The 24583-nt window shown below is 52.4% G+C and overlaps 5 protein-coding genes across 5 annotated transcripts; 3 read left to right on the top strand and 2 right to left on the bottom strand.

The window, feature by feature from the left end:
* Positions 1-4746: 4746 nt before the first annotated feature.
* Positions 4747-6408, bottom strand: UCRPA7_2948 (putative chitin synthase activator protein; the record flags this gene model as incomplete). The annotated part of the gene is made up of 3 exons (XM_007915502.1): positions 4747-4755; positions 4883-6179; positions 6326-6408. The coding sequence occupies 3 exons, from the start codon at positions 6406-6408 to the stop codon at positions 4747-4749; spliced, it is 1389 nt and encodes a 462-aa protein (XP_007913693.1).
* A 3389-nt stretch (positions 6409-9797) lies between these two features.
* Positions 9798-10714, top strand: UCRPA7_2947 (putative 26s proteasome non-atpase regulatory subunit 8 protein; the record flags this gene model as incomplete). The annotated part of the gene is made up of 2 exons (XM_007915518.1): positions 9798-10346; positions 10430-10714. The coding sequence occupies 2 exons, from the start codon at positions 9798-9800 to the stop codon at positions 10712-10714; spliced, it is 834 nt and encodes a 277-aa protein (XP_007913709.1).
* Positions 10715-11133: 419 nt separating this feature from the next.
* Positions 11134-15029, bottom strand: UCRPA7_2946 (putative coatomer subunit protein; the record flags this gene model as incomplete). The annotated part of the gene is made up of 5 exons (XM_007915503.1): positions 11134-11376; positions 11431-12554; positions 12606-14824; positions 14883-14932; positions 15000-15029. The coding sequence occupies 5 exons, from the start codon at positions 15027-15029 to the stop codon at positions 11134-11136; spliced, it is 3666 nt and encodes a 1221-aa protein (XP_007913694.1).
* Positions 15030-16198: 1169 nt separating this feature from the next.
* UCRPA7_2945 (putative udp-glucose:glycoprotein glucosyltransferase protein) lies at positions 16199-20395 on the top strand (the record flags this gene model as incomplete). The annotated part of the gene is made up of 1 exon (XM_007915521.1): positions 16199-20395. One exon carries the CDS (start codon positions 16199-16201, stop codon positions 20393-20395), a length of 4197 nt encoding a protein of 1398 aa, XP_007913712.1.
* Positions 20396-23210: 2815 nt separating this feature from the next.
* UCRPA7_2944 (putative metalloprotease 1 protein) lies at positions 23211-24040 on the top strand (the record flags this gene model as incomplete). Its single annotated transcript, XM_007915508.1, has 2 exons — positions 23211-23465; positions 23516-24040. The coding sequence occupies 2 exons, from the start codon at positions 23211-23213 to the stop codon at positions 24038-24040; spliced, it is 780 nt and encodes a 259-aa protein (XP_007913699.1).
* Between the last annotated feature and the right edge of the window lie 543 nt (positions 24041-24583).

The following is a 24583-nucleotide window of genomic DNA, read 5'->3' as shown; positions in this document are numbered from 1 at the left end:
AGCCGTTGCCGCCTGTCGCAGAGGCGGAATAGGGGCCGTATGCGCAGATCATGTAGTCGATGGTCGCCATGTAGATGGCGTAGTTGGCAATACCAATCAGAGCAGAGCCGAACATGGAGCCGATCCAGTGCACCGGCGGGCCACCGGTCGTGGCTGCGAAGAGAGCAATGCCAATGGGCAGGCAAGGGGCGAGCCAGAGCAGTAGATCCATCCGGCCCTCGTATTGAGCATGTTCGTCCATGGGATTCTTGTGGCGTTGATGGGCATTGCGCTTGATGGCGGGAATAAATAGCGCCCAGGCAATGAAGTATCCGACTAGAATTGGCAGGAAAGATAGACCAATGGTGACGGCGTCGAATCCCCACTGATCGTAGACCAGAGAGAAGGATTGAATCTGCATGAAGATCAGGGCATCCGAGAAACCAGAGAGCAGAGACAAAACCATGACGATGGGCTCAGTCAGGAACATGCGGAATGGTCGTAGCATCGTCCATCCAATCTCCTTCCAGCTGATGCGCTCGCTCCAAGGGGTCATCTCGCCCGGCCCGTAGACATTGGGGCTGATGCCTTGCTTTCTGCGCTTCTTCGCAATGCGGTCCATCAAGACCGTTGTACGCGTCTCGGGGACGAGGAAGAAGTGTAGGATCTGCGTGAAACCGCTGAAGATGAGCTGGATCCAAATCGTCCAGCGCCATGCAAGGAACTTCTCAACGAACCCTCCAACGATAGGTCCGAGCACCGAGCCTCCAACGGAAGAGAAGACAACGTATGCGACACCGACAGCCTGAGAATCCACGTCGAACATGTCCGCGATCATGGCAAGCGTAACACTACCTCCAGCAGTGCTAATACCTCCCAGAGCACGTCCAACAATAATTGTTGCGAAGTTGGGCGCAATGCCGACCGGGATACACCAAATGTTCACCAGGGTCAAACTCGCCTGGAGGACAATCCATCTTCCAAATTCCTCACTCCAAGGAGCCCACAGCTCGCAGCCGAATGCATAGGTGATGAGGAAAGTCGCAGCGCCCCAACGTGCGTCTTGCAGGGACACGCCAAACTCGTCCGAGATTCCCTGGATGCCGTTTGAGTAAAGCGAGGTGTTGAAGTTCATCGATGTCTGGACCAGGACGACGATAGTCAAGATCATCCACTTCTTCCATGTGGGAAAGGCATATCCAAGCTCGTCCTCACAATCCTCCTCCAACAGCTCGATGCGATCGTCGTGAGGAGGTTCTTTTCCTGCCGTGTTGGGCGTCGTCTGCCCGGTCCCAAAATGTCTCTCATCGGGGAGAAAATGAGGATGGCCATTTTGCGTCACTGATGAAGGGTTTCTAGAGTGACCTTGCTGAACCTGTGGCTTCTCGGCCTCCGGGGCCAACGAATTCGTGGGGTTGGCCACCCGTGTTCCAGGGCTTATTGCCTCCTCGGCAGGCATCTTGTCAGATCTTTTTGCTGACTGATACAGATGATCGCTCTCTGTGGAAAAAATGTTCCTCCTTAGATCAATTGTCGAAAGATATGTGGGATGGAGATGTAGAAATACTCAGGATCCGGTTATAATAACGTTATCCTGGCCTCCATATATAACCGCTGCGGAGAGGGTTACTAGAGATGGGTTGGAGAAACACGAGGAGATGGGGAGACAGCAACCGGAGAAAGGGGGCAACCCCGGGGCTGGGGAAGGCAAAGGAGGTCAACACTTTTTAAACCTCGCGCTGGAGACGGTGGGAACCAGCGGATGGGCCAAAGTCAAATGACACGAGAAACTTGATTTTTCTCAGGGTCCCTTTTCTTCGCCTCACTTGAAGGGGACACTAGACCTGAACCCTTCCTTCCTCACCTTGAAGGTGCCACAATTTCCTCTCATGGCTCGTCATGGCAGCTACCTTGCGGCTGCTTACCCGAGGCACGCAGACAAGAGTAGAAAATTGACAGTTCCAAAGTGGGCTATGACGTTGGAAAACACCAGCGAGAAATCGTGCGAATCGTGCACGCCCAATGGCAGCAGAGATTTTGTTGATCTCGGTATAGACTCGGACAGCTGCTCCATCACATTTCACTAGATCAGTTGATGGGGAATTTTTGCTGGAGACGGGAACACGATGGGACCTAACGCACACCACACATAGCTGCTTCCGGTTGCCGGGACAGGGCTCACACTGCATTGAGCGGCCGGTAGTGTATTTGATCCTCCTCGTAGGTATGGGCTTGATTCACGAAGGAGCCTAGAAGGCGTGGAAGCTGACACTTGCACGACGGACCCGCCGGACTTGGGAAGCTCACTTCCCTCCCCTCTCGCACTGAGGTGGCGGTCTGGCCTGCTGGATGGCTGGATGGACGCTTGGAATGGCGAGGCAAGATAAAAAAGCGGCTCTTTTTTCAGCGGAGACTACTGCACAGTACTGCTCAGCGGATCGATAAGAGTCTCAATGATGTCACGGTCAGGTTCAGTGGACCCTTTCGCGAGTCATATTCGGGCCGCCCGATAAGGCACAGCGGTCGCTGTCCGACTCGAATTGCAAGGCAATTTGGAATGTTCGCGTCGCGATATGCTTCTTATTGCAACTGAGATCAAGCGGCCTCGATGCTGAAAAGCCAAGAAGAAGGCCCTTGCTCACAGGCGTAGGCGCAGGGGAGCGAATGCTTGAAGTCTCCCGAGGAGCCGAGGAATGTACCCGGTGGTCACTCACGGACGGGAGAGGCTTCAAGGTTTTTGTTTGCGGCGAAAAATAAGCGTTTGCCCAGAGAGTCTTAGTGACTCGCGGAAGACAGGCACCATGCAATCCCGCGTCATTGCCGAAGAGAGGAGCCCCGTTCTGCAAGCTGGGCACATCCTGGTCAGCAAAAGCAGCCACAACACCAATACCACAGCACCTCGAGAGCACATACCTTGGCCTGGTCAAAATCGACGATCGTGAACAGATCTGGATTCTGGATGGATACACACAGCTGCTTCCGCATATCGGCGGCACATTACGCTAGTTCGCTTGGTAATATTTGATACCCGCGTGATCATATCCGCTCATATCTCGCCAATTACAGCCCCGATCACCCGCGGTCTTGTATGTATCTCCATTAAAATCAACTATCTCACAATGGGGTTCGATCGTCTAACAGGACGAGGCTTCGCTATGCTATCGTGGATCAGATTCGATCTATTGATCTCTGCTCTTCTCCGGTCACCTTTCAAATGTGTCGTCGAAGTATGATCCGTGCCATTCAATTTCAAAACGCCGCGGGATCCTTACTCTGTCGGATCCGCAGTCTACAATGTGTCCAACCCAAGGTATCAATATGCAATCACAACCTACATAATAACCTGCAAGTAATCTGTTAGCAGAGCTTCTCCCATCAAGGTGTTTGTTATTCGAGTACTTACGCAGTCGTCATCGTTCTTCCCCTGGGGGATGCCCATCTCCTCGAAGGTCGAAGGCCCTTGACCCATCGTTTTGCCATCGGGGTGCGCTTCCTGTTTCTTGCCATGCCGGCCGGGCCCACCGTGTGCGGCTGTGGTGCTTGCCGTGCTCGGAGCCGGGCTATTGACCTGTGGAGTGGGTCTGCCTTGTGTCGGCGGTGCGCTTGAGCGACCAGCGTCTCCGTAATCCATAGGCCGGTCTTTCAGGGGCACGCCTGGACGACCGCCGCTGGGCAGACGGCTGTGAGCGGCAGCAGCAGGGAGCGAGTCCAATCTTTCCGGTCGGCCAGACGGGGCTGCCGTGCTCGGACGAGGGTTCGATGGGAGCGGTGCTGTACCGTACCGGTCATATGCGTCGGAGACAGGTCTTGAAGACACACGCGGGCCGTAATCTCGTCCTGGTTGAGCTCCCGCCTGAGATGGTAGAGAAACTGTTGACGACGGTGCAGCGTATCCAGTCATGGGGAACTGACCTGGAGGAGCCGCTGGCTTTACGGGGTTTGGATTGTTCTTGGTCAAACGGTTCCTGGTTGGGTCACCGACCGGACCGCTGCTTGTCCCAACACCGGCAGCTGCGGCAGCCCCAACGGGCAGCCGTGGACCCGCATCATATGGTTGCTGTTGAGGCTGCCTCTGAGGACTGGTTTGCCTGTAAGGATAATCTTGTCTGGATGGACCAGGGCTAGGTTGGCGGTAGCCTGCCGGAACCTGCGGCTCCCAGCCTGCTGATGCTATGCGACCACGCGGCGGTTGTTGGCCTGCTGGTACATGTGGTGATAGTGAAGAAGCAGACTGCGATGCTCTGACTCCGCCACCTGGAACGTCCGTAGGGCCACCCCGACCACTGCTTAGAGGTCGCACGCCAAACGCGCTCATCGGACGATCAGCTGCAGGGCCGGCACCCGCAGAGGGTCGGATCGTTGGGTTGTAGTGTGGAGATAGTGGTGGCTTTTGACCACCGACGACATCGTCATCAGGGTACGGCGCAGCGGACCTCGGTCTCATGAGGTTGAGCGGAGGTGGTCGGTCATCCTCGGGGTAAGGTGCAGCGGACTTCGGCCGCATCGCAAGGTTGTTATGGTCGAGGTTTACAGTGAAAGCTGGTGGTCGGCTTCCGTATGCGGGATCTGGGAAGTCGACATGATCTTCCACAATGGTTGGCTGGTGCCTTGGCGATGGATGGGGTGAGCCCCTTGGACTGTGTCTCGGTAAGGGCGGCGGAGCATTGTCAATGGGTGTTCCTGGAGTGGACTCCACGAGTGTGGGCATTTGCTGTGGTTGTTTGAATCGGTCAGGTCGCTTTCCTCTTTGCGAGCCGTGTTGCGATTTTATTCTTCCTAAAGCTGTTGTCTCATGGTCCTTCTTAGTGAGCGTCCTCTCCTGATCTAAGCTTTCTAGTCGACCGATAGCGTCCTTATTACCATGGTCTGCCGCCTTTTGATACCACGCCTTTGCCACTCGTACGTCCTTCTGAACGTGGATACCAATCTCATAATAGTATCCCATGGCAAACTCGCCGGTACCGAGCTTTGCGTCGGCAGCTTGTTGCGCGTACTTGAATGCCAACTGCTCATTCTTGTTGAAAACACCCTCATAGCCGAAGAGAAACCAGCGGCTGACGCCGAGCGCAGCTTCTGGCTGACCTTGACGAGCTGCTAGGCCGTAATAATGAAGCGAGTAGGCTGGGTTGAAGTCGCAACCCAGCTGGCATAGTTCGTAGGCTTGCCCCATCTTTAGTTGGGCTTTGGCGAAACCCAGATATGCGGCCTTCTCGATATACTGCCTGGCAGTGTTCAGGTTGTAAGGCAACATGCCTTCTGGAATGTTGATATCAGGTAGGTCTCGCGCGATGAGCATGCCAAAGACATACGCTCCTTGAGGCGCATCCTCGTCTGCAGCGTCGGCCGCCTTGTTGATCAGCTCCAGGCCTCGTTGAAAATCCTTCGGTTGACCGTGCTGGCCCAGGAGAGTCATCATGCCCAGGCGATATTGGGCCGCGGAGTCTCTCATCTTCTCACCTCCTTGATAGTGCTTGATGGCCTTGGCAAACTCATTCGAGTTCTCGTATAGCATACCGATTCTGTACTCTGCACGTCCCCAGCCTTGGTCAGCCGCGCGCTTGTATCCATCATACGCTGATCTCTTGTCTAGACGGTAGCCGAACTTCCCGAACTCTTGCCACTTTGCCTGCATAAAGAGCGCTTCCGGGTGGTTCTGCCTGGCAAGGTACTCGACAATGTTGGTAGCATCAACACGAAGCTCATGTTCGACCTTTGGTGTTTGTGGCCGGACCATTATACCATTGTTGTCTCGCATATGTGCTTCCGCCGCAATCTCTACGAAATTCAGCGCATCCCGTGCCCATGAGAGTTGCATGGACACATTGTTGGAGTGCAGCACATGCTGTCTTGCATTATACAGTATTTCTTCCTTCTCCTCATCACTAGGTGGTACATTGTCCCCCTTGACCTTGGGAAACGGAGAAAAGGTCGGCGCCTCGTTTGCGGAGGCCATGTTCTGGTAGGAGGACTGCTTGTCCTTGAATGGCGTAAAGTCTTGTCCTCCTTGTATGTTCGCGTCGGCGGCAGCGCCGGCTTTGCTCGATAGAACCGTCGACAGCGACGGCTCTCGTTCGTGTCGGCCGGGTTGGGTAGTTGTCGGGGAAGTTGTGCCGTAGACTGGCTTTCGTTCGATTTCGCGGGCTTCCAGTTCCATGCGTTGGAGGTCCTCTTGCATGTTCTGGGGCACCTCGGGCATTACCCTGCAGTAGCGCCCAACGCGGTCAGCTTTCTTCAGCTCCAAAAAGGTCCCGCAGTTCCTTGGCTGGCTGGAACTCGAAGCCTTGTGGTTCTGCAACGCCGCAAAAAGTGTGGAGAGTGTAGTAAATTAGAAATTGGGTGTACGCACCTCTGGGGGGAGGGGGCAATGACCTCGGGCATATAATAGTCATCAAAGCCTCCGGGCACGAAGGTGGCTCCCAGTTGCGGCATATCGTAGGAATCGTTTCTTTGTGGCTGGTCTGCATTAATACAACGAGAGTATGTCAGCGGGGAAATCGCCGTAGGTGCTGTAGTAGTCACAGCACCGAAAGGCGCAACTCTGATGGCCCGGAGCTCTTGTAAGACGGAGGTGGCGGGACGCCTGGATATAGGTAGTCGACGGGGGGATCGATGGAGGGGCTTGGAAGGTTCTAAGAGGATTGCGAGACGTTGTCTAAGCCGGGATGCGTCTGGTGGAACAGTGCCAGCCTTGTGAGATCCAGCTCCCAAGCTTCAACCGTGCAGGTGGGAAGAGTTGAATGAATGAAACGTCGTTCTTTCAGGTCAATACCCGGCCCCTTTTTTCCAGGGTGGAGGCCTTGAAACGGGAACTTGTCGTGTCAACGGCCTCCAGGGGACTGCACCTGCATTCGTAATGGGTAAGAGATCGCTCGGATTCGCTCCCCACTTCCAACGGCGGTCGGCTGCTGACAGACAGCGCTCTTTGGCTGGCCCAGTGCAGAGAGGCAAAACGCGTATTTCGGAGTGCTGCCAACTGCAATATACGAAGACCTTGTATCTTGCAAGTTGTTCTTGTGCCTTGGTAAAGACCCCTGACGTAGTAGTTCACTATTGCTTTGAAGAACCCAAGCCCCGGGCCGCGTATGTCGCAATTTCATTGTCCGTTGTCCCGCAGTGATATCCTTGTTCCCCGGTGAAGTCCTTTATTATGCCCCTCCAAGACCTGTAATCGCCGTCGCGCACCTCGTCTGTTTGCGGAGCTCAGGGCGCTGTCAAAGTTGCTACCAATTCACATGCACTGGAAACGCCGAATTACAGAGCTGGAAGGTACTCACCGGCTTGGGCATATGACTGGTATTGGGGGCCGCTTGTAGCACCACCGCTCCCAGCTGCCGGGATGTTGTCGGCTGCACCAGCATTGCCGCCGCCATGTGTCAGCCGCATATATGGAGGAGGGTTATAGGTCGCCATCATGTCTGTCTTTGGTGCGCGGGCGGCTGTTTGTATGCAGGTTCACTGCTAATAAATGCTGACGGAAGTCCTGCCGATCGAGTCGCGGGCACATATCCGAAGGGAGAGGAAAAATCGTAGGTTTCTTTATTTGAGGCCGGCAAGCTCAGGGTGTGCGACAGTGAAGATGATATGAAGAGCGGATCTGCCCGGAAGAGAAAGGGACAACAAATTACTAAAGGCGATCCTCCAAGTTAAGAATAATATGTTTGTAACGTTCAGTCTCCGTTTGCGCCAGGAGTGCGAAGGTTCGCAGCACGCCGAAGGATCGCGCGCGGGCAGTTCTTTTAGCAGGGTCGCACTCCAGATGATTTATTATTGAAATCATTCACCACCACCACCGGTGGGGGAGCGCAATCCTGGATTCCAGTGTGCTGCGAATAAGTCAGGAAGAGGAAGGGACGACGGCAGGGGCTGCGCTGTTGGCGCCTTCCTTTCCCTCGTGGCTATCTTGCTTGTCTTATTGTACCTGAAAGGAAGTTTATGTTGGATCTGGATTCGAGGCTGCCTGATCTGATGAAACGGGCAACCGCCAGCCCATGCAGAAATGTCATGCAAGGGAGAGACGGAAGGAACGAAGCGCAAGAAGCGCCGGTGATGCTCGTCGCGTGCTTGCTGTTGAAACTAAGGTAAAATATAGGTAGTGTGGCTCAAGATCAAGATCAGCCCAGCAGTCCTGCCAACCTCGAAAAGAGTCGCGAACCGTCTCGAAGATGCTGATAATGATATTTGCCAACTCAAAGGAAGACAGTTATGAAATCTTTCTCACGGTTTTAACACCAATACGGATGGCTTCACCGGCGCCTTTAAGGAGACAGGTCCTCACATGGACAGTCGCATCGCGAGTCGCTAAACTCCATACCAAATTGGCCTAAACAGTCTCATCCTCGACAGCATGCCGCGGTGGCCCCTCCTTTTTGCCCTCGGAACGGCTGCAAAAAAGCCTAACGAGACTGAATTACTGACAGCTCTAGATCCATTCCTGGGATAGCCTCGAGCCATCCCCTTGTAGCTCTCCTTCGAGCCATTCCAGCTGTGGGGGGACTATCCCAAGTTGCTTCGCTCAGCCACGATAGCTTGTTGCTATTTTCTGCTACATCCGCGCAGCCGCTGGAAATTGAAGGCTTGCCGCGCCGGCCTCCTTCTGCACTGGGGCTTGGCCTCTCTAAACCACCGCACTAGCAGCACTAAGCCGACAACAAATCTCAATGACTTTTATGGCACCTCAACTCTAATCTGGATTGACAGGTCCGTCTGTGGCACTTCTGGCGCATCGTATTGTCTGCGTGTATACGCTACAGCAGAGATGGAGGGTTGCGGGAAAAGAAAGGCCGCATCATGAGATGCAATGCTTACTTCTCTTGACTTGCCGTGGCCGGTCCTGACTTGACTTTGTGAATGGATTCGAGAAGTCGCCTGTAAGACAGCGGGACAAATAAGACACACAACGGGATCTACGGCATGGGTGGTGGTGCACATCATGAAGTCCAGCAAGTGGTCTCCTAGATTTTGGGCTGCGATGCCAAGGCCGCCGTCTACTGCCCAAAAGAAACGGAGCTACAGGAGGCTTGACACCATGAGCTTTAGCAGCGGGCAGAATGGCACACTTGGCTACGATAGAAGCACTCTGTCATTTCCACATTCTGTGGCAACTTGTCAAGCGCGTTCAGCTCCGGAGCTCAAATGCGTGATGTGGAATGGGGCCCCGAGACGAGGCATACCAGCCGAGGCAGAGTAGTAGTAACATCCACCTGGCAATCGCCGAGCTTTTCCAAAGCTCCATGAACGGATTGTTGTAGGTTCAGTATAATCAATGGAACCAATCCAGCTCCAGGGTAACTTGATGCCGGGGTTTGACAAGGATTCAAAGTCGTTTCAATGCTACTGTCCTCAAAGTGGAGGGTGCCTCAAGATGTCTTCCAGGAACGCAGTGTTTCACGTATAATACAGTGGCATGCAGGGGAGTAAACGGCAGCCTGCTGTTAGCAAGTCGTTGACCTAAGGTTAATACCTAGGGTGGGCTCTCCAGGCGGCTTAGGTAATCGCACGCACCTCAAAGCAACGGAGACCGGACATTGACTGGCCGATCCTCAGACCTGCCAGCCAGCTGCCATCAGCCTGCAGCCGTCATTCGTCAGCCTCACCCAGCCTGTTGCCCTTTGGTTGGTTTGGGACATCGAAGCTTTGAGACTACATAGCTCCTCCATCGACAACATCCTCAACCACCACAGAAAACAACACATCACACGAACCACTGACAAAGGCGAGCTCTGCAAGAGCAGAATAAAAGCGAACCCTACAAAAAGAAAACACCAAGTCATACCGAAGCCCATCGTCAAGGCCACACATCCATCCCCAAACCACCCACCATGGCCGACCGCCAACTCCAACAGATCCTCACCCAGCTCAAGTCCCAATCCGCCTCCCTCTCCTACCCGGACGCCGCCTCGCTGCTGTCCAAGGCCAAGCTGCTGCTGCTACAGCTCAACGCCCTGACGCCCAGCACCGCCGCCTCGCCGCAGCTGCTCGCCCTCGCGCGCGAGACCTACGAGCAGGGCGCCCTCTACTCCATCCGCGCCAAGAACCCCGACGCCTTCACCCGCTATGTCTCCCAGCTCAGCCCCTTCTACGAACTGCCCGCCGCCGTGCTGCCGCCCAACCTGCCCGAGCGCAACAAGGTCACCGGCCTGTACCTGCTGCTGCTGCTCACCCAGGGCCGCTACGCCGAGTTCCACTCTGAGCTCGAGGCCCTGAGCACGCGCGAGGGCGGTGGTGGTTCCGTTGATGTCGAGGGGGACCGGTTCCTCGGCTACCCGATCAGACTGGAGAGATGGTTGATGGAGGGCAGCTACGACCGCGTGTGGAAGAGCATGAAGAGCCGTGAGGTGCCGAGCGAGGAATACGCTGTCTTCTCAGAGGTATGATTATCATGCGTTCGAGATGTTCCACGGGCTTTCGAAATAGATCATTGCTTCGGGACCTACTTGCTAATTGGAACCAGATTCTAACCTCTCAAATCCGCTCTGAGATTGCGAGCAGCAGCGAGCGTGCCTATCCTTCCCTACCACTTTCCTCCACAAAGTCCCTCCTCTTCCTTGAGTCTGAGGGCGCCGTCATCGACTTTGCGCACAGCAGGGGCTGGATCGTCAAGGACGGCATGATCACTTTTCCCAAGGAGGCGGATGTGGCGGTGGATGAGAACGGTGCACCACAGGAGAAGGAGATGAGCCAGATGGTCATCGAGAACACGTTAGGGTACGCCCGCGAGCTAGAGACGATTGTCTAAGTTAGGATAGAAAACGCTGGTGGACAAGGGGTGAATATGATGGTCTGTCGACAGACTAATGGGCGAGAAGAATAAGTAGAGTTGTTGCATGCTGTCGTGTACGAATAATAGACGATAAATGGCAGACTGACGAGCTTCATCTACGGCGGCGTCGGTGTTGAGCCTGGCTTATAATATAGACTACTGCTCGCACACCTAACCGGATCGAGATGACACAATGCTGTCTTGATGCTTCTTTTTTTATTCTTGCCATGGGTGACTTGCTACCAACAAACAACATACTTGACATCATTCAAGACATGTCCGCCGATGACCCTCGAGCCGACATTTTGCCTCTCCCCAGCCATGACCGTACTTGTCTATGCATCCCCAGTTTCATTAAGCCCTACCAGTCTATCTACTGTCACGTTCGATCCCGTTTAAGCGAAGAGCTTTAAGCCACTGCCGTGCTTGCCAATTTCGCATACCTCGCAGACTGTGCAGACTGCGCCCTTGTACTTGGAGTGGTACTTGGAGCCGTCAAATGCACACTCCTCGAATGAGGTCCCGCTATAAATAGGGGTGTGGCTGGCTGCACAGACCTCGAATTCGGCGAATTGGTCAAACTCAATCTCAACCGTATCGTGAGGGTTGCGCTCGCACTGAGCCTTGGTCTTGCGTGCCTGGTAATATAATTAGTACAATGACGAAAAGGAAAATCAAGAAAATCAACTTACACTGTCGAGAATCTTGCTGGCCCCTCCATTCGCCAGTATTCTGTTGGCGAAGCTTAGGGCAGAGTTATAGTTCTTGCTTCGCATAGCTAGGTTCATCGCGTTAAGCAACGCGAGCTGGCGGTGGGGAACCTCGATCTTGGGAATGGTGAAGTATGCCGATAGTTCCAAGCTCCGCTTCTGCAGTTGAGGGTTCTTGGACACAACATCTGGCGCACCTAGCTTTCTTCGCTCTAGCTCAACCGCCATGGCCACGGTGTACTCGCTGGCAGAAGTGATTAGCTTCTTGGCTTCGGCCACCTCGCTGTCACTTGAGACAGCATTGACCAGTACAGCGTGGAGAATGCCCTTGAAAATCCTTAGGCCATCCTCCAGCTTATTGCCTTTCATGGCTTCATAACCACGCTGCAGATCGTTCGACGCGAGATATTCGAGGTCTCTGGGAATGATGGGCAGAACCTTTCTCGGGTCGGTCTCGTCGACAGTTCGGCGGACGTAATTGATTAAAGGAGGTAGACCGGCAGAAGCAGGCAGGTAGGTCTTTGTGGCCTGGTACACTTCAAGAAATCGGGGTTTGAGCGGTGCGAAATTCACTGCACCGACTTGCCTATTGAGGAGATTCATGGCCGTCTCGAAGGAGCCGCCGGCAACATGGTCGACCGCCAGTGGCGAATTACGGGCCCACAGGTCCGCTTCACTGCTGCCGGCACCGCCAGCATCAGTGCTCTCCACGTTCACGAAGTCACCTTCTACCTCGGGAACGATATCCTCGCCCATGTCCCAGCCTGCGGCATCTTCATCTTCATCAGCCTCTGCAAGGACTCCGTTGCGCTTAGCAGCACTGTCATCGGCAGCTTCCTCGAGATCGAATCCATTGGACGCTGCAGGCTCATCCTCTAGGGACAGCCCCTCGACCTGTCCAAGAAGAGCCTTCTCGAAGAAAGATTGCGATGTAGCCTTAGTGGGCCAATTCGCCTTGAACGTGGGGATAACAGGCCTTGGCGGCGTGAGTCCTTGTCCGATCTGGGGCAGAGTCAACTGGTCTTCCGTCAAACCTGTCGCCTCCAAAATGGATTGACACTCCTCCTCGAGGGCATTGGACTTGGCGGTCATATAAGCCAGCGGGTCTTATAACATGTTAGTATGTGTTAAATGGAAGTATTAGCGGTGACACTTACAGAGATCGATTTCCTTGAACATTTGTATCCTGTCCTCAACCTCGCCCAGATAGAGAGCGTTCTGGAACCGGGCAGTGAAGTCACCTCGGTGTTCAGCGATCTTGGCCATCCTTGCAAGCTTGGAGTGGTCACCAGTTGAGAGATACAAGAATGAGAGCTTGTCAAACTGCTTCAGTTTCTGGTAGCACATCTCGACAATTTGATGAGAGCCGTGAGCAAGCGCTTCAGTGCTCAGTCGAGACCATAGCGCAGGCTTGTCGAGCTGCTTAGCCATCTCGACTGCGACGTCTAGGTTGCCGCACTCGATAGCGAGGTCAAAGCGGGTAGTCGGATCTTGAACGAACTGCAGTGCGATCTCGGGGTAACCCTTCTTCTGGAGATAAGAGATGATAGACTGTCCCACCAAGCTCGAATTGCGAATAATGTGCAACATCTCCTCGTAGTTGCGCTTCACAAGTGCCAGCTTGAAGCGGTATTCTGTCGGGTCGATCTGAAGGATTCTGGGCTTGGCGGACCTGTCGAGACAATACACATTCCTGCCCTTGACTCGGACAAGATAGACGGTCTGATCTAGTGTGCGGACAATACCGTTGTCGCCGTTGAGAAGGGTGTATTTGACGTGGTTAAGGGTCGAATATAGCAGAACGCCAGCATCGTCCCACGTTGCGCTCTTGATACGAATCGTTTCGTGGAGGGTGCTGACTTGCTCGAGAGTCTTCGTCACAATGGTAACATTGTGCTTGCTCAGTAGAGCAGCATAGAGCCCGTCGTTAGACCATACAGCATACTTCACACCGTTGACTGCAAATTCTGCGATGCTCTTCTTCTGCTGAATATCGTAGAGGTGAACAGCGGTAGGGGTAATTATGAGCAGGTTGCCCGTGCCGCCGAAATAGATATCACTAGTGCCGACAGGAGGCTTGAACGACCGGGTGGTGTTGTTGGACAAATCCTTGATGTCGACAGTCTGGGTGGAGGTGTTCAATACGGCGAAGCGATTCCGTGCCACGAAGATGGCAGAGTTTCCTTGACCGCGCTTGGATTCCGTGGGCTCAATCGCTCCCGAACCATCCCGAGGGAGATTGATGAGCTCGTATGATCCGTTGTCCGCCGACGATGTCACAAGAACAGACCGTTCGGCAGGGTTGTAGGATAGAGTGCGAGGGGGAGTCCAGGCTGGTCCCACCTTCTTCAAAGACAAGAGGGTAGGGCTCTCGGTATTCTTCTGGAAGTCATAAGATCGCACATGCTTCTCCCGAGTGATGTAGAAGAGCTGGTTTTGATACACCGCTGAAGCCGGACGCTCGCGTTCTAGCTTGAAGACCATGACTCCGTTATCATGACCAGCCGCAAATAGGTTGATCTCGGGATGCGCAGCAATGACCCAAAACCTATCATTCTCTCTCTTGAAGGACTGAACAGCTGTGCGCTTGTTCAAATCCCATACGCGAATGGTCTTGTCTTCACCGCACGACAGAATGAGATCCTGATGGGGATGGAACAGGCAGCCAGATGCGTTCTGGAAATGGCCACGGCACGTATCCACCTCCCAAGCCTTGGTTTCACTCATGCGCCACAGCTTGACGAGCCGATCATCACCAGCGGACACAATGAGCGGCATTGTGGGATGAAACGCAACCCAGTTGACGCCGCGGTCATGGCCTTCTAGAACGAACTTCACGACGGCGTCGGTGTTGCCGAACATGTCGGTCTGGTTCTGATTCGCGCGGGCGACCTGATCCTCAAACGACATTGATGTAGGAGCAGAGTGTTTCTTGCGCAGCCCAGAGATATCCCATACTCTAACAGACTGGTCCAGAGATGCCGAAACGACGAGATCCTCCTTCGGGTGGAATTGGGCGCACATGGCGTAATGGTTATGGCCGGTCATGGTGCAGATGAGAGATCTGTTCTGCCAATTCCATATCCGGATCGTCTGGTCATCTGAGGCCGAGACGATCCATGGCAGCTCGTGGTGAAAGAAGACGGTTCGAACATAGTCCAAGTGGCCATTGAGCGTGAACAGACAACGTCTTGTCTGGTAGGACCAGACCTTGATCTTGTAGTCGTCACCGCCGGATACGAAGAGGGGTTGTGTCTTGTGGAAGTCGATGCCTCGCACGGGGCCGTCGTGTTCCTCGAATCTGTCAATTAGAGTGCCCATGCGATAGTCCCATAGCTGGATCGTTGATGAATGCAGCGAAACGAGAATCCATGGTCTGCGCAAGAAAATCGTTAGTCGCGGTGTAGAATGGCGGGGAGGCAACGAAAACTGACCGTTTGGGATGGAAAGCGAGGCCCTTGGCTCGAGAGCTCTTCGACTCGAACTAGATTATTGTCAGTCATCCTTTAAGATTGTATGGCCAAGCTGGGAAGCTTCGCAGCAGCACCAACCTTTGTCAACATGCCCGTTGAGGACTGCATCTCGATGACAGGGGGATGAAGCCTAAGCTTCGAACATCAAGGGAGAGCTCTGGCGAAACCGCAATTGCCCGCAAATCGACACGAGGTCAGCGGTGCATAAATAACGGAAAGATGAGAGGAGCGCAGGCAGTTCGGTCCGGGTAGATTCGTGGCCTTGAGGCTGGGTGCCGTTGCGTTGTTGTGGGAAAGCTGCTTAGGCCACCTGTGCGCTCTGTCTCCTGTCTGTCCTGTCGGGTCCAGTTAATTCGTAGTAGGGGGGATGGTGAAAGCGTGTCCATCTCCAATGTGTGGGTTCGCCTCAGGCACTACGGCGGTGAGGTTTGTCCTTATTCCGAGGAGCCACCCCCACTATGGCATCTGAGACCGCCCCTGGCGTGCACAGAGGGAGACTTTTTGGCTGTGACCCCTGACGAAGCCACTGGTGCGCCACACTTGTACACCCCACGCCTAGGAGCTCTTCTTACCTTGGAGCTCAATTGGATTGGCGGGAGCTGTTCCTGGTGATGTGTTCAAAAGTGCGCCTCTGACCTTCACCCTCTACATGTTCATCACAGCATTGTAGACATAGCAACGTCGGATCTAACAGCTCTCTTGTGATCCTGTACTTTCTCACTATCTATCTTTCCAAGTTTTTGGTCTACAAAACCCAACTCACAGCGATTTCTTTGAGATGGGAGCTTGATTTGCTTGGACCTTGATCTCAGTGGGACCAGATAGGTACCGGAGAGCCTGTCTTGGACTCCGCAGGCGGATTATAGACCAAGAGTTCTACAGAACCAGTAGACAAAAGCGGATAGTCAATATCGCAAAATTCAAATCTGCGCTTTACAGCATGATAAGGCTCTTTCAGCTGCCATGGGGCCTTGCGGCTGCCCTTTTGGCAGCTTCATGCTTCGAGCCCCGGCTGGTGTCAGCTGGACCTTCGGTCAACATTGCTATGAAAGCAGCTTTTCCCTCATCACCGTACCTGATTGAACTCTTGTATGAGCCCCTATTTTGCATACTGATCTTCACTCGGCTAATAGCAATCTAGAGAAACTGCTGCCCAAGAGAATGGATCCAGCTATTTTCCTCTCCTCGATCGCATCGCCGACGGCTACTTCGCAAACGCTGCAACAGACAAGGATCTATATGAGAAGTTCCTAGATGTACTACAAAAGGACGGGCATATGGATCAAGAGTCGTTATCTACATTCAAGCTTGCTCTTGCAACGAGGTCTGCAGCTCCTCGGATAGAAGCCCACTATCAGTACTATCGGACCGCTGTCGAGCCCATCCTAAGGAAGACCGAGGACGACTGTCTCGACTGGGTACTCATTGAGGGGCAGCAGTACTGCAGCGCGTCACTCGATCAGCCTCAAGGTTCGGTGGACGGAAGGCAGGATCGCCAGTTACCATTCGACATTATTCTGGGCTCCGGATCTGGAAGTGTGCTTTATACCGATATCACCTCGAGTCAATTTGGCCAATTTCACAAGATTCTCTCCGAGAAGGCTCGGAAAGGAGAAGGATCATATCGAATCCGGCACCGCGTTACGTCGAGCGCGGGGCTGGAGGCACTACCAGTCAGTGGCTATGGTGTTGAACTTGCCCTGAAGAGGACTGATTATATTGTTATCGATGATCGAGAGGCTGGTGATGATGCCACACAAAAGCCTACTTCTGAAGTCAACTTAGATGGCGAGGAAGAAGTTGCCGATCTCAAGCCACTGTCAACTTCAGAGCTGTCCGAGCTGGGCCTAAAAGCAGCCTCCTTCGTCATGCACAGCGAGAGTCCTTTCGACACCCTACTGAAGCTGACTCAAGATTTCCCAAAATACTCTACATCAATCGCTGCACACAACGTCTCCGCCGATTTCGTGAAGGAGCATCAAGCCAATCGCCAGGCTTTGGTGCCAAGTGGAATGAATGTGCTTTGGATGAATGGTGTACAGCTAATTGAACGCCAAATAGACGCATTCACTCTCGTTGACATGCTGAGACGGGAACGAAAGCTCATCCATGGTGCGATGGACCTCGGGCTGACTGGTAAAGAGGCTGTCTCCCTCTTGGGGCATTCTTCAGTAGCATCATCCAAGGCAGACAATGAGCCGCAGCGCTTCGACTGGCGTGATGAAATCGAAGAAGGGCAGGTCATCATCTGGTTGAATGACTTGGAGAAGGATAAGCGATATGCCGAATATCCGAAAACACTCATGGCTCTTCTACAACCTGCCATGCCTGGCCAATTACCCCCCATTCAGAGGGATATTTTCAATCTGATCTTCCCTGTCGACCTAACTAAGGCCGAGGACATCTTGCTCGTCGTTGACCAGCTCCAAGGCTTCGTCAAACGCAAATTGCCAGTGAGGTTCGGACTTGTCCCGTTGGTATCAACCCCAGAATCGCTAGACCAGGCCAAAGTTGTCTACCATCTACTTGAGAATTACGGTTTGGCTGCTATGGTGACGTATTTGCAATCTATTGGCGATGGCAAGAAAACGCCTGCAGCAGACAAAACGGTCTTCGACAAGGTGATCAAAGACCGCAAGCCTCGGGCAGAAGCTACACCTCTTCCTTTTAATGATGTGCTCCGGTCAGAGCACCATGAGAGGCAGACCGAACTTGCGCTACACTGGGCAGAGAGATTGAAGGCAAATGGCCCAGTCACCACCTTATTCGCGAATGGTATCGCTATACCGCGTGATGACAACTGGCTCCAGCCAATGAGCCAGAGATTAGGGCTTGATTTGCGTGCTGTTCAAGAGGGGGTCTACTACGGCATGATCGGAGAGGACACGTGGCTCCCGGGCTACTTTATCGAAAAGGCTGCTTCCCGCCGTAACGTCATCCTGTTCCCGGAAGATGACAAGTCACTTACAATCCTGGATGTCAATAAATTGTACACAGAACACAAAGATCTCTTCCACCAACTCCCTGTCATTGAAGCCAATCCAGATTCTACAAAGGAGAACTGGGCGGCACTATCTCTGGTTGCAGACCTAAGTAGCGAAGAGGGTCGCAAACTCGCAGTCTCAGCTCTACAATTCCGTGCAAATAATCCTGGTGTTCGATTCGACATCATCCACAATCCTGCCGACGCGGCCGGGGCGCATGTTATCAACAATGTGCTTAAGTCGAAGGTCGATGACTTGGTCAGTATCGAAACAGTCGAGTCGTTCGCTACTGTGCTCAACGCAGCCAAGAAATCTTCTGACGATGGGTTCGGCGTTGCGCTTGCAAGATTTCTAAAGACCGCAGCTATATTACCGGCAACGAACGTACTCATTCTCAATGGCCGAGTGGTTGGTCCTATTCCCACGGCAGCTGATTTCACTACAGAGGACTTTCAAACACTGCTAGAGTTTGAGCAGGCAAACAGGATTCTTCCTGTCTACGAGGCCATTGAGGAACTCGGCCTTACCGAGAAAATGTCAGGGCCGCTAGCAGCCGCGAAAGTGACTTCTATCACCGCCTTGTCCACAATGTCAGACGTACCAGAGGGAATATTTGAGTCAGCCCCGACCTTGAGGATATCTGCCTTCAATACCTGGAACTCCAGCTACACTGCGTTTGAAGTCGGTGACGCATCAACTGCGACGATTCACTTCGTTGCTACTCTCAATCCAGCCAGCGAACAAGGGCAGAGATGGGTACCCATCCTGAAGGTACTATCTGAGCTTGATGGAGTACACCTCAAGGTCTTCCTAAACCCAAGAGATAGGCTGGATGAGCTCCCTATCAAGAGATTCTATCGATATGTGCTGGAATCGGCCCCCTCATTCGATGATTCGGGCAAAGTGAAGTCGTTAAGTGCAACGTTCAAGGGCCTTCCCTCTGAAGCGCTGCTCACTGCGGGGATGGACGTGCCTCCCGCTTGGCTTGTGTCATCTAAAGACTCTGTGCAGGATCTTGACAACATCAAGATGAGTTCGGTTAAAGGCGACGTCAACGCTATCTACGAACTAAAGCACATCCTCATCGAGGGCCATTCCCGAGAGCCTGGTGGTGGACCGCCTCGTGGAGTACAGCTTGTTCTTGCCACGGAGACGGATCCACACTTCGCGGATACCATTATCATGGCCAATCTTGGTTTCTTCCAATTCAAAGCTAACCCAGGCTTTTACAACATTCAGCTCAAAGAAGGAAGAAGTTCTGACATATTCAGCATCGAGAGCGTCGGTGCATTGGGCTACAGTCCAGCTCCTGGCGATGAAGGCACAGAAGTAGCATTGATGGACTTCATGGGAACGACCTTGTATCCACGTCTTGTGAGGAAACCAGGCATGGAGAATGAAGATGTCTTGGAAGACATCAAGCCAGCCGAGCCTGCTGGCGGTGCCATGGACTTCGTTTCTAAGGGCTTGAAGTTAGCCGAAGGCATCTTGGGTGGCAGCAAGGATAAACCCAAAACGAAGTCTGTCTCAGACCAAGAGCATGCCGAGATCAACATTTTCTCAGTCGCTAGCGGTCATCTCTATGAGCGTATGCTGAACATCATGATGGTCAGTGTGATGCAACATACAAATCACACGGTCAAATTCTGGTTCATCGAGCAATTCCTGTCGCCCTCATTCAAAGACTTTATCCCACACATGGCGGCGGAGTACGGCTTCAAATACGAAATGGTCACGTACAAATGGCCCCACTGGCTCCGCCAGCAGAAGGAGAAGCAACGAGAGATCTGGGGGTACAAGATCCTCTTCCTTGACGTTCTTTTTCCTCTGTCTCTTGACAAGGTCATTTTTGTCGATGCTGATCAGATCGTGCGAACTGATATGTATGATCTTGTTCAACATGACTTAGACGGCGCTCCTTACGGCTTCGCACCCATGTGTGACTCCCGTACTGAGATGGAGGGTTTCCGCTTTTGGAAGCAAGGCTATTGGGCCAATTACCTGAGAGGCCTGCCGTATCACATCTCTGCCCTATACGTCGTCGATCTCCGAAGGTTCCGTGAGCTGGCAGCGGGCGACCGGCTTCGCCAACAATACCACACGCTCAGCGCGGACCCAGCTAGCTTATCGAACCTGGACCAGGATCTGCCTAACCATATGCAATTCCAAATCCCCATTCACAGCTTGCCGCAAGAGTGGTTGTGGTGCGAGACGTGGTGTAGCGATGAAAGTCTCACGAAAGCCCGCACCATTGATCTATGCAACAACCCGCAAACCAAGGAGCCTAAGCTCGATCGGGCAAGGAGACAGGTGCCTGAGTGGACTGTGTACGATGATGAGATAGCGGCTCTCGATCGGAGACGGAAGGGCTTGGCTGCTGATGGCAATCTGCTTCCAGAAGACGAGGCTCAGAAGGTCGTTGCCGGAGAACCGAACACAAAGAGTAGGCGGCTGGATGAGCCGGAGACTCGCAAAAGAGACGAGCTGTAGTTGCAATGTAGTAAAATCATGTGACAATACTTATTAATGTAGCAAAGCTGGGTTCTAAGTGTCGTCGCTTTTCCAGATTACCTCCAGTGTGCTACATGATACATCACCACTCTCCTCAGTCCCCTGTCTGAGGCTAGTACATGTCCACTCGTTGTTCATCATTAGAACAAGATTTCCTGGTCGTTCATAGTCCAACCATCTCCTCCAAAGTGCATGACCCATTATGCAACAGCACATAATCGAGCTTCGCTTCGGCGTTGAGCGGCACCTGGAGCGCGACAGATGTTGCGTCACTCGGGTACTGCGTCCGGTGGCCATGCGCCGAGACGTCGGGCGTGTCCGCCGCTATTATCAGTCCATACTTTCCACCCTGCAGCCAGACCTCATCGGTGCTGTTGGGCAGAGTGATGTGAATCAATCCCGACGTGAAGTATACAAGCCTATGAAAAGTCAATTGAAATTCCAAAGAGAGATGGATCATGCTCATGGGGCTTTACTGGATGGCAGGCGCATTGTGGAGACCTCCGTCGAATCGCGGAGGTAGCACCGTGTAAGTCGCATTGGACATGTTGCCAAAGAAGAGATTAAGCGCCCCGGTCGTCCCTGGGACGGAAGACGACGCGAAGGGCCCGAGCCGCCAGCATTCCAAGGTGGATTCGCCGTTCGCTGCTCCGATTGCCGTGAGGTTCAAATACGGCGTGGTGACATTACTCAGTTGCGCCAAGGCCTGCCCAAATGCTGCCACCACGGCGAGGATTACTGATGTCCGCATTGTGCTACCAACTCGATTGATTTTTGCAAGGGTCAGTATCCTACCGGGTCACGCAGACTCTTTATATACACGACTAGTTGGCTTTTGCCTCTCAACACTGCCGGAATAGGCTATCGTGCCTCCGATGTTGCTTCCGCGACTCCACCGACGATAATTTCATGGTGGAGACCCATTTTTGAGTTCAGGCCCGTTGCGACCTCACGTCAGCGTTTTGAGGAATAGAGTTCACCGAGCTGGCAAAGATCATCGCATGCAAACGTGTTTTACATAAAGAGCCCAGGGGCCAGCTTGCAGGGGTAAATGGTCAATCCACAACGCCGCACTAAGTTTTCCAGAAAGTCTTATAGGACATGACCTCGTGCGTCATTTCCGTGTCTCTAACGTCCAATCTGCTTTGAAGACAAGTCGAGTGGCACAGCTAGAGTGATATTCATCACTTGAGCACTGACGGCGCTGGGTTCCTAGAAAGTGAACATCCCACGTTGAACATTATTCTCTGACGGTCACCGAAGCCATTTCGCTTTGCCTACCTCACCTGCTAGCATCGCTTTTCTACTGAACTCTATTGTAGCCTCACTTGATAAAGCGACCTCAAAATACATTCATATTCCAATAGAGATAGAACGAGCATTACGCTAGAGTATGGTGATGATATTATATTGTTTGTAAACATGTTTTCACGGGCGCTTAGGCAGATTTATACAGAGTATAGAGCATGGAACAACAAACTATCAAGTCCCAGATAATCCGACGCATAATTACAGCTGTGCTCAAATCATCAACCATGATGAAGTCCGTCGTAGACAGTGGGTAGTTCTTGATTGGGTGAACCGCAGCTCCAAAACAATGTTCCGATGGTATCAAGATCTGATAGTGGCTCATTTCACTGGCATCATTTTATTTGTCAGCCGTCTTGGACGTTGATGCAATTCCTAAAGGTCTCAAATTGAAGCTCGCGTAACATCGTCAAGCGCGGAAACATATGGATAGGCTGATGTAGCTCGATAGGAGACCAACTTGCTAACTACGAACTCGCACTTCACTAGACCATATTATTGACTAGATGATCTCAACATCTTCGATGGGCTTATTGTCTCTGGATATATTTCTCACAAGACCACCAGAGACCATACAAGGTGAGAAACTCCAATGTTGCCTACCTGTGTGAGAAGGTGTTTAGCTAAATCGCTGTGGCTTTAGCGGATAATGCGACTCGTGCCATCTTTTCTCGAATCTTTTTCGTAGACCGTTGACAAAGTCTGGCTGCGTGACACGCTGCATTTCGAGCCTCCTTCTAAAACCGGCAGTTCGATATTGCCAATTTATATTACCGACCACCAGCATCAGGCCGCAGCAATTATACCCCAAATATAGACCAACCAATTTATATTGCGCTGACATCAGGATCCGAGAAGCCTAGAGCACCTGCAAAACATTTTGTTGATACCGAGAATAGTCGATCCTTTTGTCTGTAATATGCCGCGTCGTCAGGCTTTTAAAAGACTTCGAGGCACTACCGACGGGAGTATCGTAGTATCGGTAGGGCGAGATTGTGCATGCTCGGTTGTCACTCAGCCTCCTGCATGGTCAAATCTGGAAAGTGCGACGTCAACCTGTCCTCGAATCTGACACCCAAAAGACTCAACATCATTGTAGAGGGTTGTAGAGGTGAAAAGCAGCTGCTCTGGGCGGATTCTGACTATCTCTTCTGCATGCGGAATGCACTGCACGGCCATTGGAACCACCATCACGATGCTCACGAGATCATTTCCTCGTAAAACGCCAATTCAATGCGTTAGCGTGATGAGAATAGGTGTGCCCGATGCTAAGTATATCGGCTGACCGAAGCACTCACTTCTCACGAGCTAAACATATAAAAGATTATGAAAAGGCGTGGGCGTTGCTTGACATGCCTTGACTCTTGCATCAGCTCAATTTCTTCCTCAAGCTCGAAAAGCGCCTAGGAGCTTCGTTAAGGCAATAATAACTACACTGTCGTCTTAGTCGTCAATTTGATATCAAAGCGTCTGCAATTGTGTCATAATGCTGTTCTCTTCCATTATATATGCCTTTATGGGCACTGGAGCTGTGGCCCATGTCATTCGCACACCGGCAGCACGAAGCTGGTGTGGCACTGCTCACCCAACCGAGGAACAGCTGGCAAAGACAAGAAAGTTGGCTAAGCAGGAGAAGGCAACATTTCTGTCTGGAGAGATTACAACTAGGGCTACCCTTGATGTGGACACGTACTTTCACTGTGTCACATCCTCAACTCAAGAGTCTGATGGCTGGCTTTCTGTGAGTTGATCGCTTTCATTTGGCTTGCATGTCGGTTAACGATGTCAAAGGATGAAACTTTGCAGGCGCAACTGGATGTAATGAACGAGGACTTTGCTCCGTCTGGCGTATCTTTCACTCTTAAAGGGACTACCCGCACTGTGAATTCGAGCTGGGCTTTCAATGATGAGGAGCTTGAGATGAAAACCGCTCTTCGCCAAGGCGATTATAAGACGCTAAATGTTTATTTCCTTACCGATCTGGGCAGTGGCTTGCTTGGATACTCAACCTTCCCAGATCACTTCGAGCCTGGTTCAGAGGGCTTCTATCTGGACGGTTTGGTGATTCTTCATACTACAGTGCCGGGTGGTCCCGAGACCAACTACAACGAGGGCAAGACCGTGACCCATGAGGCAGGGCACTGGTTCAACCTGTACCATACCTTTCAAGGTGGTTGCACTGGTGATGGCGACTTTGTTAGTGATACGCCCGCTCAGTCTAGTCCTACGAGTGGATGTCCTGAGGGCCGAGACTCGTGTCCTAGCCAAACCGGAGCGGACCCTATTCACAATTACATGGATTATTCATATGAGTAAGCAATCTCCCTACAATTACAACTAATCGGTTTACTAATGAATCTGAAGCTCTTGTTACACCAATTTCACACCTGGTCAGAATGCTCGATTAGAGAGTTCATGGGCGGAGTATCGCGCATAGGCACATCACAACCCGTCCATAATGAAAAGGTATGGCGCAGCGCTACTGATCTAAGCATGTTGTTTGCGTGCTCAGTTCGTTGTGTTTTATGGTCACTTTTCCAATCTCCTGTATCTTTCTCTTTGTTGCGTCCAGGCACCATTTTGGATTTTATGAAGTTATGTTATTAGAAGTATGATGAGTCCTTTCTTTTTATTACTTTTAGAGTATTTCGAACAGATTTTCCACGACTTGAAAGTCCTCGCATCTGTGGGGATTTCTCAACATGGCAGTCCTCTTTCCGTCATGGTCAATGATATCGAAGGTCAATTGACCGATATGAATTGATTCCAACTTCTTGAACGTTTGTGCATATCGCTGTGCATAATCCGTCATTCGATAACGGTGTTGCCCTTCCCAGATTTCCTGCACAGTTTCATATG

This window comes from Phaeoacremonium minimum, assembly GCF_000392275.1.
Source record: "Phaeoacremonium minimum UCRPA7 unplaced genomic scaffold PA7_03_scaffold_221, whole genome shotgun sequence".
NCBI lineage: Eukaryota > Fungi > Ascomycota > Sordariomycetes > Togniniales > Togniniaceae > Phaeoacremonium > Phaeoacremonium minimum.
Note: the sequence above shows the minus strand (reverse complement) of the source record. Positions and strands in the feature narration are given on the sequence as shown.